Raw genomic sequence first — 14,342 nt, 5'->3', positions numbered from 1 at the left:
AAGAATTATCGAAATTGGTTCAGCCGTTCTCGAGTTATGCGCTTACCAACACATTTTGCGATTCATTTTTATATATAAGAAGATTACATATAACTAAAACTTAAACCCTTTATAGGACGATGTGTTCAAAGATGAGAGCACAGACACAGAGGCGGCATTCGTTTGCACATCCCACGCGGGTAAAGTCCACCTGCACCTCACGACTGAAAGCGAACCCGTGGCATACATGCTAGTTGGCAGCTTGCGAGCGATAGCAAGACGCTTGTACGACACACACGCGGATATAAGACTGACGAGCTATACTAATGATCCTAGGAGGTTTAGGTAAGTGTTTTATTTTTTAATTTTAAACTGACATATTATATAGTATCTAATGAATAGAATATTGAACTGATTGGCTTGAAATATTTTCAGCTACCTATTTATTATGCTCGTTATTACGATTAACAACACGTTAGGTATAGGAGCAGTGTCTGCAATTTTATGTATCCCTTAGTGTTGAAATTATGATGTTTAGTATAAAATCGCTTGTTAACATTAATGTGCCAATGAACATATTCAAAATAATCCTCATGATTGAAAAAGCCTAAATGTAATTCATATAAACACACATTTAAATTACAACCAGTTTTCTCATTTCCCACCACACTATAAATCATTATTTCTTCTTTGATAGCTACAGGACAAAGTAAAATACACCAAGGATTTCCTCAAGCTATTCTATGCTTATTTGTATACGTTAGCTAAACATTTGCACGTAATGCAGGCGTGGGTAAGACTGATGAGCCTCACTAATTACTAATGATCCTAAGAGATTTAGCTGAGTTACGGTTCTGTCGAGTTAATCTGTGGATTTATGTTTGCGTTATCCACAACACCTGCATTTGTGATTCGTAATAATTTCGCAGTTCCTTGAAGGAATGGCAAAGATGTGCGTTTCAGAAATTTTTAGTCAATTTTATTGAATCTCTATCAATCCATTGAACGGCTTATATTTAAAAAAGAATTTCACTACTTAATTTAAGACTATTTTAACTTACAATATTTACGTATTTAACCCACTAAAGTAAAATCAATTTTTCATACAATATGTACCGTGAAAATAAGCCTACTATCAACTCCCCACACTGAATGTATCGAAATCATTGATTGGACCATTAATAACTAATGCGCTACAAGCGCAGTCGAAACCAATTCTAAACGTGTTGAAACAGTAACTGTAGCACTGGGTTCTGATAAATTATTCGTCATTTGCCACAATCAGTGACAGTGATAGATTCGCTTAGTTTAATTTTACTTATGCATGTTTTTGAAGCGAATGATTCGAGTCGAGTGGCACAAATTTTTAGGTAGTATTCATTTGTGAGGACTAACACGCGATAATAAGCTAATAAATAGTTATATATCGATGTGAAATTTATTGTTCTAGGCGAAGAAATTGCACTATTTTATTTTTAAAATTTACTGTATCTAAAACATAAAATCTTGGCACTGTCCTGATCATAGTCATATTTTCTTCTGTTCGATTTCACGCGTGTATTATACCTACATTGGGAAATAAAAATTCCTTTAAAATTTCTAACTATCCTGGGCCTTTAGACAAACGTACGTAACGCCATGGAATAGAAACTGCTAACGCTAATTATTGACATAAGCTCATGACATTTTGGTAATGGTTCGATCACACTACCAACGACGCAGACGACCACGACCAAAGTTCCAATCTTGCCGAAATTTGTCCAAAATCCATATTAAAATCTCCCGTCATTCTGGTACTCGGAAATAAAAAAATTCGAGGTCAATTAATAAAAAGAAATAGGGTTTTTTGCGATTTTCGCCGAGACGGTAAGTTTATCATATACAATCACCTGAACCAAAATTGTAGATCATCTAATTATCTATAAAAAAGGTTAAATACATTTTTTTCTAGGAGCCACCGTTTCTATGAAAAACCTGTTTGTTTATCCATTGATCTCAAAAATTTTTTTTCCAAACACCAATACGACAGGAAATTCTTAAATTTCATTTTTAATTGTGTTTTGCTCAATTTTATTTAATTGCGACTGGATGAAAATTTTTTTCGTGGTCGTCGTTGTCGTTGGTAGGGTGACCGAATCCTTAGGCATTACATCATACGCTTATGTCAATTTCTATCGATAGCGTATTCTATTCCTTGGCGTTTTGACGTTTGGCTAAAGGGGCTGCTCATTCAAACTCGTAGTAATATAAGTCTATCATCATTTGAACTCAAATTATGAAAATAGGTTGTATGTGGAATTCGCAATTTAAGTTCGTAATGCGGACACAATAATTCCAAATAAGGCTGATACTGAGAAATGTTACATAAATGCATGACGCATCCAAACTGAAACCTGACCTCGCTATTCTGTTGCGACTTCATTAAGGATTAAATGCTTTATTAAGGGCGTTTTTGTTAATTCTTTGTTTAGTAGGCATAAATAGATTAATCTAAAATTAACTCGGATAATGATTGATTAAATTAATATCTCCATAATAAAACTGGGTGATGACTGTTGAGTATAGTTTTAAGTATGAAAGGAGAAGTTCTATCTTCAATAACATTAACATTTTCGCAGATACGAAATAAATGCCGTACCACTACATCAGAAGTCGAAAGAAGAGAACTGCGAAGTTCAGAGCGAAGCAGTATCCATTGCCACATCCACCAATGCGAGTGATCTTAAGATCGGTGTAGCGTCGTTCTGCAAGGCGTTTCCATGGCATTTTGTGACTGATAGACGCCTGGAGTTAGTTCAATTAGGTAAGGATCTTATTTTACCAACTTCTGAAAAGGAGAAAGTTTTCAATGCAATATTGTTTGGGTTTGTTACTCAGAACTTCCGACTGACTTTGATGAATATTTTGTTTTATTTGTAAGCTGGTGCTTTTCGTGTTGTCCCATTTAAATTAGATCTAGTTCTGACACTTTGAAAGCGGTTCAGTTTTTTGTTAAAAATAATAATTTATTAAATATAACCGTTTTCTGACGGAGTGAGTAGAGGTGTTGGCAAAAGGTGGGTAGTCTTTAAAACCCATACGTTGAAGGTGAGAGGTGAGATTTTTCTTATAATCCCGACATAATTGGAAATTCCTGGTTATTGGCAATTCCGGAACAACAGAATTTAGATTCTAAAAATATTTATTTATTTATTTATTTATTTATTTATTTATTTATTTTGAAAACTACACAGCTTACAGTTTGACTTACTCTACTTATATCTATGATACAATACGCCAATTACGAGTTTTACAATTATTATCAATTACATGTATATTTAAAACAGTAACTTATTAAAGAGTGGTGAGTAGTGTGTGTGGGTGAGTGCGTGCGTGCGTTTGGGTATGTTTGTGTGTATATATGTGTGTGTGTGCATGATTAAAATGTGTTAGGTACGTTAGATAATATTTTAATTACATTGGTTTTAAAACGATTGCGAGGGCTGTTAAACATGTCAAGAGTAGAAAATTTTTGATTGTATATCGAAGGCAGGCGATTAAAGAGTGAGTTCTTCATATATTGGTTTTTTGTACGTGGTATAAAGAATAAAGGAGTATTACGTGTTCGAGTTAGAGGGGTGTTAAAATATATATTTTCTGTTAATTGGGGGCAGTCTAGTTTGTTGTTTAGGAGATCATAAAGAAACATAATATCTGAAAGAGTACGTCTGTCTTCGAGAGTATTCATTTTAAAGAAAATGCAGGATTCTTTGTAGTCCTTAAAGTTATGTTTTGCTTTAAAACTAAGATGCTTCATAAATATCTTTTGTATTTTTTCAATTTTGTCTATATATTTTTTAAAAAATGGTCGCCATATTATACTTCCATATTCTAATATGCTTCTGACGTAACTATTATAAAGCATTTTTAAACACTGAGGGTTTTTAAAAGGTTGACTTGTTCTTAGGATGAAACCAAGGGATTTGTATGCTTTACTGGACATGTACTCAATATGGGCGTCGAAGAAACATTTATCGTCCAGAAGGATGCCGAGATCCTTTACTGAAGTTGTTCTATTAATTAACTGATTATTGATACTGTATTCGAATAAAATAATGTTACGTTTACGAGAAAAGCTTATGGTTTGGCATTTTTGAATGTTTACACCGATGTTATTAATTTTAAAATATTCTCCGAGATTATCTAGATCAGATTGGAGTAGATTACAATCGGCGGTACAAGATACTTTACGGAAAATTTTGTTATCATCGGCATACAGTAAGCAATTTGAGTTCTTAATACAATGTGTTATATCGAAAAGGAAAATGTTAAAGAGTAAAGGTGATATATGGGATCCTTGTGGAACTCCGGAGGTGACGTTTATGAAGTTAGATTTATGACTTCCTATGACTACTGCCTGACGACGGTTTCTAATATAAGATATTACCCATCTATGAAGATTACCCTTAATACCTACAGCATTTAGTTTCCCGGCGAGAACATTATGGTCTACTCTATCGAAAGCCTTTTCGAGATCGGTATAAATGACGTCAATCTGAGCGCCGTCACTTATGTTAGTTAGTAAATAGTTAGTCAATTCTGAAAGGTTTGTGTTAACACTCCGAGACTTAAAAAATCCATGCTGAGATGAAGGAAGACATTGCTTACAATAGCTATACATAAAATCATTAACTATACTGTCCATAATTTTACCGAAAATATTTAAAATTGATATACCCCTGTAGTTAGTAATTTCATTTTTTGAACCTTTTTTAAAAATGGGGATTACACGTGCATCTTTCCATTGTTTGGGGTAGATACCTTCATCCAAAGATCGTTGAAAAATCAATTTTAAGGGAACAGCAAGCCCGTTTACGCATTTTTTAACAAATATAGCAGGAATCCCGTCTAAGCCTGCGCCCTTTTTACTATCTAGTTTTTTAACCGCATTTGTTATCAGTTTATCTGAAATTTTAATTGAATTAATTACGTTAGAATGGGGCTCCTCTGCGTATGGTTTGGGATCGTAGGAAGAAGATTGTATGAATACGCTTTGGAAAAAGCTATTAAAAGCGTTACATATATCTGCACCACAAGAATAAGTCACTCCATTATATACCATACGACATGGCAAGCTGTTGTTTTTGCGTTTGTTATTTACAAAACTCCAAAACTCTTTAGGATTATGAATTATTTCTTTTTCGCACCTATTAATATAATTTTTAAAACATTCTTCTTGTAAAACTTTAATCCTATTTCTTAGTAAAGCAAATGCTGCGTAATCATTCGGGTTTTTAAATTTTTTCCAATTTTTATGAAGTTTAGACTTTTCTTTAATGATATTAATTAATGATGGGGTGTACCATTGAGGGTACTTAAAACGTCCTGAAACCCGCGCAGAGGGTACGTATTTTTCTATGATTGAGTTAAGCTCTTTGTAAAAACCATTAACTGCATCATCAACGGTCCCGTTAGTAAGAATTCGGTGCCATTCGATCTTCCCGAGTGCCGAGTTAATTGACATATAATCAGCTTTAAAAAATTTTTTTATGATCCGTGGATTATTACGCAGGGGTTTTATTTTATAGTTTTTGATGTTTATAAGTAATGGGGGATGAAATTTATCGATATTCACTAAAGCTGGGTCGCATTGTTCGCAAATTAATGAAAGATTTGAAAAAACAAGGTCAAGAATATTTCCGCAACAATTATTAGTGAAGTTATACTGTGAGAGTCCGGATAAATACATAGAATTCATAAAATCGTCGGCGGTTCGCATTAAGAGTGTATTAGAACTATTTTTATTCAAATGTCCGTCAGGCGTCCACGCGAGAAAAGGTAAATTAAAATCTCCGATTAATAAAAATGAGTCATTCTGCCTACTCGAATGAAAGTTAACGAAGGATTCGTTGAAGTCGACCAATATACTGGCCGCATTGGAATTCGGTGGAATATATATTGCTCCCACGTGAATATCCGCGTTTTTTGAATATAGATTTAATAGCGTACTACTCAGAACATGACCGGGAATCGTAATCCAAATACATTCAACGTTACCAACGTGGGTCTCGTTTGTTAGAAATGCGGAATAACATCTTTTTATACAAATCATAACTCCGCCTCCCTTCATATTATTACGTCTACGATCATGCCTAAATACGTCGTAACGGCTATCACATATTTCTGAGTCTAACACTCCCTCACACAACCAAGTTTCAGTAATAATTATGATATCATAATTGTTCGCTTCGATATTTTTGTAAAAGTTTGATAATTTAGTTCTGAGTCCACGAGTGTTCTGATAGTAAATGTTTAGAAATTTCATTTTTTAAGAATGTATAAAGGTGAAATCACAAGTAGAAAAAAATAAAATTGTTATGAGGGTGAATTGAAATTAAAACGCTGAGGACTCGAAGCAAGTTAAGCGAAGCGGGTATGTGTGATTGGAGTGCAGCTGCTCGCAACCTTTTATTGAAAATTATCTGCAATATAATTAAATGTAATATTATAATATATATGTGTTTATAAATGGTGTATGTGTATGTGTGATGTGTCGGTGTGTTATACAAGAATATTATTAATTTTATACAGATTTGAGATTTTACATTGATATAGTAATAATATAAAATAACAAAATGAACACTACAAATACGCAAAATTAAGTACATCAATAGTTTTTTGATAAATATTTGTCTAATTCTTCTTCGGTGCTTATAGCTATTGGGGGCGATTTTTCGTTCATGCGCATATAAATGGTACAGTTTTTTATCCATATATATTTGATGTTATTATCTTTCGCACGAAGTCGACATTTGTTAAATAGAATTTTATTCGCAATTGTTAAGTGTTCATTTATAAATATCTTTGATGAATTACCTTCAAATCCGAGGTCGCTAGATGTTAAACCCTTATTTTTATTTGCTTTGCGAAAGTTGGCTATTATATTATTTTTAATATTCCTTGATTTTAGTTTGGCTATGATTCTTCTTGGCTTATTGGGGTTTGAGTGAAGCGGCTGGACCCTGGTGATAAATTCGATGTCGTCTTTTTGTATGTTGACATTTATTGAAGTTGCAATTTGTAGTAGAAGTTGTGGAAGATCTTCTTTCGATTTTTCCGGCACACCAACAACTTCAATATTTAGGAAACGACATTGCTGCTGTGAATATCTGTGTTCTTTTTCAATATTATTTGATTTTTTTTGCAGGTCTTTTATTAAGTCGTCACGCAATGCTAAATTTTTTTCTAGGTTAATAATACGATTTTCACATACTCCAATTTTTAATTTGAATGTATCTACTTCCTTCGTCAAATTGTCTATTATTATTAATTTAGAGTCTATATTATCTAGTTTTGTACTCAGCTCTTCGATTCTTTGAAAATCAATGCTTGTTTTTAGGTCACCTAGCTCCGAGCGTAACTGATTCACTTGTTGCGGTAGATGTGCCAAAGTTTGTAAAAGCGTTTCAATCCTTTCAAGGGCGGGCTGGTCGACCGACGATTCCGTGATTTTCTCTGTGTCGAGATCTTCAGATGGAGTAGGTCTTGGGGAGGCTATGTGTAATTTAGGTTTACATTCCGCGCATGTCCACGACGCTTGCCTGTCGGCTCCAAGTCTACGCCACCCGATTTCCGTTAATGAGACACAGTTATAATGGAAATGTGTACGGCAAATGGAGCAACGTGCACCTTCTGTGACTTTATTATCGCAGCGTTTGCATGTTATGTTATTCATCGTGAAAAAGGTTGACAATCTATGGTTGATGTTATAGGCATGAGATAACGACTCACCGGTGACACGCAGAAACGGCCGTTGTAGCAGAGAGCGAGTCAAAAAATATCGGACTTCTTCTTTACTCGAGGTGGAGCGGGAGGCTGTCGCCGTGATGCGTTCAAATATTTAATGTATTATGGCGATAGAAAAATGATCAAAATGGTTATTACTATATGGGTCAGAATACTTTGTATATTGAGTTGTGATTTTATTTGCAACAATTAACACGTCCACTCTCAATAGTTACAGAATTACGAATGTATTATAACTTAGATAATATTTTTAATAGAAACAAACTCGATAAGAACAAAAGAATCAATATAGCAGACAATTTGTAATTGTGTGTTTGTATTAATACTCAAAGCATACCGGTATCATTGCAACAATTAATAATACAGAATACTAACAATATCAAAGTTATTCTCTTAGCAAAGGCAAGGAAGGCAAAGCAAGCACTAGTAATTTGAGTCAAACCTTTAGGTTAACTGAATAAGTTAGGTATATTTGAATCTAGTGTCTGTAATTGAATAAAGCTACGTTTAGGACCACTTCGTATAATGCCTTTAGTAAAACTGTCTTAATTAAATTGAGATAATTTCGCTTATTCGTAGATCTGTTTATAGGCTTTATAATAAATGTAATTAAAACTATATAATTAATGTAATCCCCGTAACCTCAATTAGTCAATATATGAATTAAATGTTTAAAAGGAGAAGTTGGAAAGGTGTTTTTGAATAACTCCAGTATTCATTTATATTAACATTTAAATTGAATTTAAAAAAAATGCACAAAAATAATCAATTAGCAGTTTGCAACTTTTAATAAATTGCTATAAATATTGAGCTGAAATTAATATCGTTTTTAAAAGCTGCATGAAGAGGTTGAAAATTATACTGTGAAATTTTTTAATGGTTTTCGCAATCATCTTTTTGAGAGTATTTCAGCTTCAGGGTTTTTAAAGTAAATTATTTATTTTTTATATTATGTCAAATTATAAAAATTATATTATTGAAAAAAATCTGCGATATTTTATTTGAATTGAAAGTAGCTTCAATTTAACTTTAGTATTATAAATCTGATACTTTGATTTGCCCATTCACGAAAAAATCAACGGATTTGGTTGTAATTTCTTATGCAGATAGATAATATTTTATTATGCCACGAACGTTCAAAGACGCGGGCTGAATCTAGATTAGCTATAATGTTTGAAAAATATCAACTTATTTAACCAATAATAAGATTTCAATCTTTCTTTAAAGCTACGTGATGGAATGATTTGTGATTTATTACTTTTTCATGGAATTCAAATAGCGTGGGGTGAAAAATATTACTTGTTTGAAAAATCCTTAATTGGTCTTCAGCAATTGCATCAAAAAGGTTCAATTGGTTGATTTTATTAAAATTATTGAAATATGAACGTTTTATAAATAAGATTGCTTCTTTTACGGTCCCGTAATTTTAGAAATGCATGATAATATATTCAAAATTGGCATAATATGAATAGGAATGATTACAAAATCCATACTAATATTATAAATGCGAAAGTAACTCTGTCTGTCTGTCTGTTACTCAATCACGCCTAAACTACTGAACCAATTTTCATGAAATTTGGTATGGAGATATTTTGATAACCGAGAAAGGACATAGGCTACTTTTTATCCCGGGAAAATGAAGAAATCCCGGAAATCCCACGGGAACGGGAACTATGCGGGTTTTTCTTTGACTGCGCGGGCGAAGCCGCGGGCGGAAACCTAGTATTAAATAATTTACCCGTAAACAGTTCATGTTTACGTATATTATGTGTACGAAACTTTTGTAATAATTAACCTTTCAGCGGTCGCACCCTTGCGCCGAACACAAGCAGTCGCGCGCGGTCTGTGATTCCGCAAATTTAAGTGTCTCGTTTGGGAAAACAAATGAATATTTCGACTTATTGTATAGCACATAATTAAAAAGAGGTCTTAAACATGTGAAATAAAATAAAAACAACTTAATTACTCATTACTTCTTTTATTTGTACTTAATAGAACAAAGGTCTATAAAAACTCAAAATTTTTGACTCAGGGTGGAAATCACCGTTATAAATCAACATTAAACAAAACAAAATGGAATTTTCTTTTTTACAATTAACAACTTATAAACTTGACTATAATTATCTTAGAAATAAATCACATTCATCATCAATTGGCACTGTGTAATAGGAACTCTAAAATGACATCTATTTTTGAGATCATTTTACGTAAAGTTCTAGAATAATCTAATATTATAAAACGACTAATTTTTGTTTAGAATAACTATAATAAACTATTCGTCTAGTGTCCATAATATCTACTCGAAGACCTCATCTTCTGATTCCACCTCCTCTAACATGCGAGATATTCGACGTTCTAATAAGTCTTCGTAATTCATTGTCTACAACAAAAATACATTGTTAAAACTATACTTTAATATTATTATAGTCTAAAGCATAAAAAGTAATAATAAGATACAAAAAACATAAAGTATTTACCTCGGCTTCGGTTTAATTGCACTGGATTGTTCTGGAACACAATCGGTCGCGCGCGGAATCTGAGACCGCAAACACAAATAAGAAAGCACGTGTACATGCGACGAATGTCACAGGGCTACTGAGAGGTGCTACCTGACCCCCTCGAAGGTATCACGGAAGCGCAAGCGTCTATTGTTTACAGTTTCAGTATATTGACTAAAACAAGTTCGTTGCGGACTCAGAGACCGCGCGCGACCGCTGGAAGGTTAATATTGTTTCTAGTAACTTAAATAATTCTGCCGAAATGTTAAATGAGTCGGTTTACATTTACGTAACCTTTATCAAACTTTTTATCACTTTGGAAATCTTTATTGCGCAGGTTCATACAGAGCGAGCAGCCATTTGCAAAACAATTACAAATAATGCAATAATAACATTAAAGAATATTTATACAAGGTAAATTAAAAAAAAAAACCATGAGAGTTGTCAAGGGACACCCGGATGGAACGAAGTTCCTTTCGATTAATGACTGGCTTGACAGAAAATACACGCATGCTTTTCACGCACGGCTTTCGAAACAATTCGTTACAGCTTTTGGTCCCGTTTCGCAACGTGTGATAGGGAACATCGTCCCAAAAATTATAAAATCTTAAATTAATGTGTAGTTTCGTGCGCTAAAATAACTGCGTGAGACTTCTCTGAATGTAGCCACATTTGAGGAAAATGACAGCACGCGTAGACAGAGACTGAGTTGCTTCACGCAGCAATTGCTTCGCGAGGCTGCTCGCTCTGTAGGACCTGTCTATTAAAGATGAATGACGTCACAAGCGCTTCAAATCATTTTCGTAGCACGTGACTGACGTACGCTCGTTACTGCTTCAATTAACTGAGTGACAGGCTTCGTGGTTCTGAATTGATATGTAGTTTATTCGTTTACACGGTATTCGTAGCGAAAAATCGCGTAAATTGCTAATTAAAATCGCGATTTGAACGTTTCATTGGTGGTTTAGACAAGGTAGGTACTTTTTTAACACGCAACTTTAAATAATGCTTTGGTAAGCGAAAGTTTCGAATAGGCTTTTTAATCAACAAAAAATTGAAAGGATTTTTGCGTGGATACGAAGAAACACTAGTTATAATAATTATATCATTATGTTATATGGATAAACGTAGTAATAATGCGTAAGTTTGGCCCTATTGCTAAATATTTAACAAATTGTATATACCCAATTATACTTAATATTAATTACTAGGTATATTCATGAAATATATAAGGAAATGAAATCCATAAAGATCAAAAGCTATAGAAACAATTTAATCTTACATAGGTACTAGTTCAGAAGATCGTCATTGATCACTTGGAGGTTTACAAACTACTTCGAGATCGGTTTACTTGTTGTTTTGAAGGGTCACCATTTATTTGAACGCCAATCAATTGTAGTAATTAAGACGGTGGGTGGAAGATTCAAAATTCTTTGCGTGTAATAAATTGTTAATTGCATCTTTCCGTATTCCTATTAAACTATATTAATTAAGTTTGGGACAGTGAATTACTGAGATGGGATTTCGATTTTAATTATTATATTGTTTATGCGGGTTGAAATATTAATTGAATAAACTTCGATATGATATTCACATATATAAAAACTAGATTTCCGCCCGCGGCTTCGCCCGCGTTTTCAAAGGAAAACCCGCATAGTTCCCGTTCCCGTGGGATTTCCGGGATAAAACCTATCCTATGTGTTAAACCAAGTTACCCTCTATATGTGTGCTAAATTTCATTGTAATCGGTTCAGTAGTTTTTACGTGAAAGAGTAACAAACATCCGTACATCCATACATCCATACATCCATACATCCTTACAAACTTTCGCCTTTATAATAGTATTAAGATATTAAGATGAAACCGTTTCGCGTTGTCACGGCATCACGTGTGAACGGGTGGACCGATTTTGATAATTCTTTTTTTATTTTATCCACGAGGATGGTTCTTATGTAGAGAAAACGTAAATATGTACCACGGGCGAAGCCGGGGCGGACCGCTAGCTTAAAATATATCCGAATTGGATTTTATTTAAGTAAAATCTGATTAATAGTTTTTGAAGATCGCCAAATTAGTCTACTTACATATAAGGACAGTTTCGTATGCAATCAGAATAATACACCTAGGTACCTATATTTTAATTTTAATTGTATTATAATGTATCTTAAAACATTATAAAGTATGATTTTGTGTACACTAATGACACAATCCAACACACTCACTTTTTAACTAGAAACTCTGTAATGCTGGGGCCACACTAACGGGAAATGCCATAATAACGCGATAATGGACGTTAACTTTAGGTGTAGGCAGTATTATTTAACAACGGCATTAACATTGCCGTTTGGCGAGGCGATAGCTTTATCGCGAGAATTAACGCAATGAAGCGGTCACACTACGTCCATCTTGCTAGAATTTTAGTAAAATTAACGCCGTTTTTATCGCCAACAATCGGCATTCACGTTGACCGTTCAAGTGTAGCCACCCACTTAACGCCTTAAAAATTATCGGAATAATTATCGCGATAAAGGGCATTAGACGTTAGACGTTAGTGTGGCCCCAGCATAACTACATTCCCGCAGGTAACATATTTGACGTTCAGTCGCTTACTGGGGAAGCATCTATTCCCCTGCTAAAACATGTTTACATTTAAATGATCATACGAGATCTACATTGTTAAACTATACGCAAATATGTCTCAAGCGTGATGGAGAGACGCGTGATTTTGTTAGTGAAAATGACAAACGTGTTTGGATTACGTAGTGATGGTTCGCTGTTGCTTCGCTTTTGTAATTATGGAACAGAAGTGGAATAAAGTTTTATAGATATTCATAAAATGATAAAATGCATATGCTTTGAGTACCTAGTATTTATCTTCTTTGTTAATATAAATTATGTAAAAAACCTTTTTCTTTCAGGATAATTAAAATATTCGTGATAAATAATTGAGAAATGAATAAACATTTTAAATTATTAATTTTATATTTTTTCAGAAACACAGTTCTCATAAAAGGATTTCAAGTACAACCCATATAAAATTTTTGGATATGTCATGCCTGTTTAAACGAAGTTTTCCTCTACCAATATAAAATATTTAATAATTCCCTCGCGTTGTCCCGACGTAATAATAGCCTATGTTGAGACGTTAAAAAATACATCTTTCCTCTTTATAATATTAGTAAAAATACTGCGTTTTAATTAAACAAATAAATAACAAATGGCGTTGTATCCGCTTTACTGTCAAGAAGTGATTCATAGCTTGCATTACAAATGCTTTTACGGGAATACACCAAAATGTACCGCAATGCTATAAATCTTATATATAAAAATGAATCGCAAAATGTGTTGGTAAGCGCATAACTCGAGAACGGCTGAACCGATTTCGATAATTCTTTTTTTATTATATTCCTTGAAGTACGAGGATTTTAGGAGGTTTTTATGTAGAGAAAACGCAAATATGTACCACGGGCGAAGCCGGGGCGGACCGCTAGTATTCGAATAAATTCACGAAGAATAAATTGCATTTATCTTTGTGAAATTTTTATCGAATTTGTCAGTAAGCAAGTAAAAAGAAGTATTGTGAGCTCGATTTGCAATGACATAGAATGTTAAGTATACGTAATTATACAATTGTTTTTTGTATCATGACGTTTCATTGTTTAAAAACTGAATAACTGTAAATAACTGTCTCAAATATTTTATGTCATTTCCATCAAACTGTTTAGTCCAAAGAAAGAGAGTATATAATAAATATACTTGAGATAGTGTACTTGAGATACTCTTTGAGAGTGCATACTCTCAAATATAATCCGCACACTTAGCCAAGAAGGGAAATAACACTGAGAGAGACTTCATTCCAACCATAAAACAAAAACGTTTAAATAATAGAAAGAGACAGTAAAGTAGTAAAGTGCTGGTCCTTGTAACTCGACGTGATCCTTCGTCCTAAGTTCTAAGCTGTTAATATTTTATTAGAGAAAGTGCAGCTTTAAATAAAGTTCCAACTGCAACAATGTTTAAATTCTAATACTACGGGGTATTCTTTCAATGTTGACTCTAGTTTGTGTCACGGAGTTTTAT

General features: G+C 33.5%; 1 protein-coding gene and 1 long non-coding RNA gene across 2 annotated transcripts in view; one reads left to right on the top strand and one right to left on the bottom strand.

Moving 5' to 3' along the window:
- Positions 1 to 14,342, top strand: part of Gycalpha99B (guanylate cyclase 1 soluble subunit alpha 2) — a 76,039-nt gene that overhangs the window by 28,099 nt on the left and 33,598 nt on the right. Inside the window, exons 5-6 of the mRNA XM_089711186.1 lie at positions 116 to 324; positions 2,598 to 2,782. Coding sequence (XP_089567312.1) covers positions 116 to 324; positions 2,598 to 2,782 — 394 coding nt within the window. The remainder of the gene's footprint in view (positions 1 to 115; positions 325 to 2,597; positions 2,783 to 14,342) is intronic.
- Positions 9,727 to 10,495, bottom strand: LOC149476849 (uncharacterized). The gene is made up of 2 exons (XR_016317725.1): positions 10,242 to 10,495; positions 9,727 to 10,144 (listed from the first exon to the last, which is right to left on the bottom strand). It is a non-coding gene; the product is annotated as an uncharacterized LOC149476849 (long non-coding RNA).

The sequence above is a fragment of the Colias philodice genome, chromosome 26, assembly GCF_061535455.1.
Source record: "Colias philodice isolate Cphi_HAF_F1 chromosome 26, ilColPhil1 Martin Lab GWU primary, whole genome shotgun sequence".
NCBI lineage: Eukaryota > Metazoa > Arthropoda > Insecta > Lepidoptera > Pieridae > Colias > Colias philodice.
This window is presented reverse-complemented; position numbering and strand designations above follow the sequence as displayed.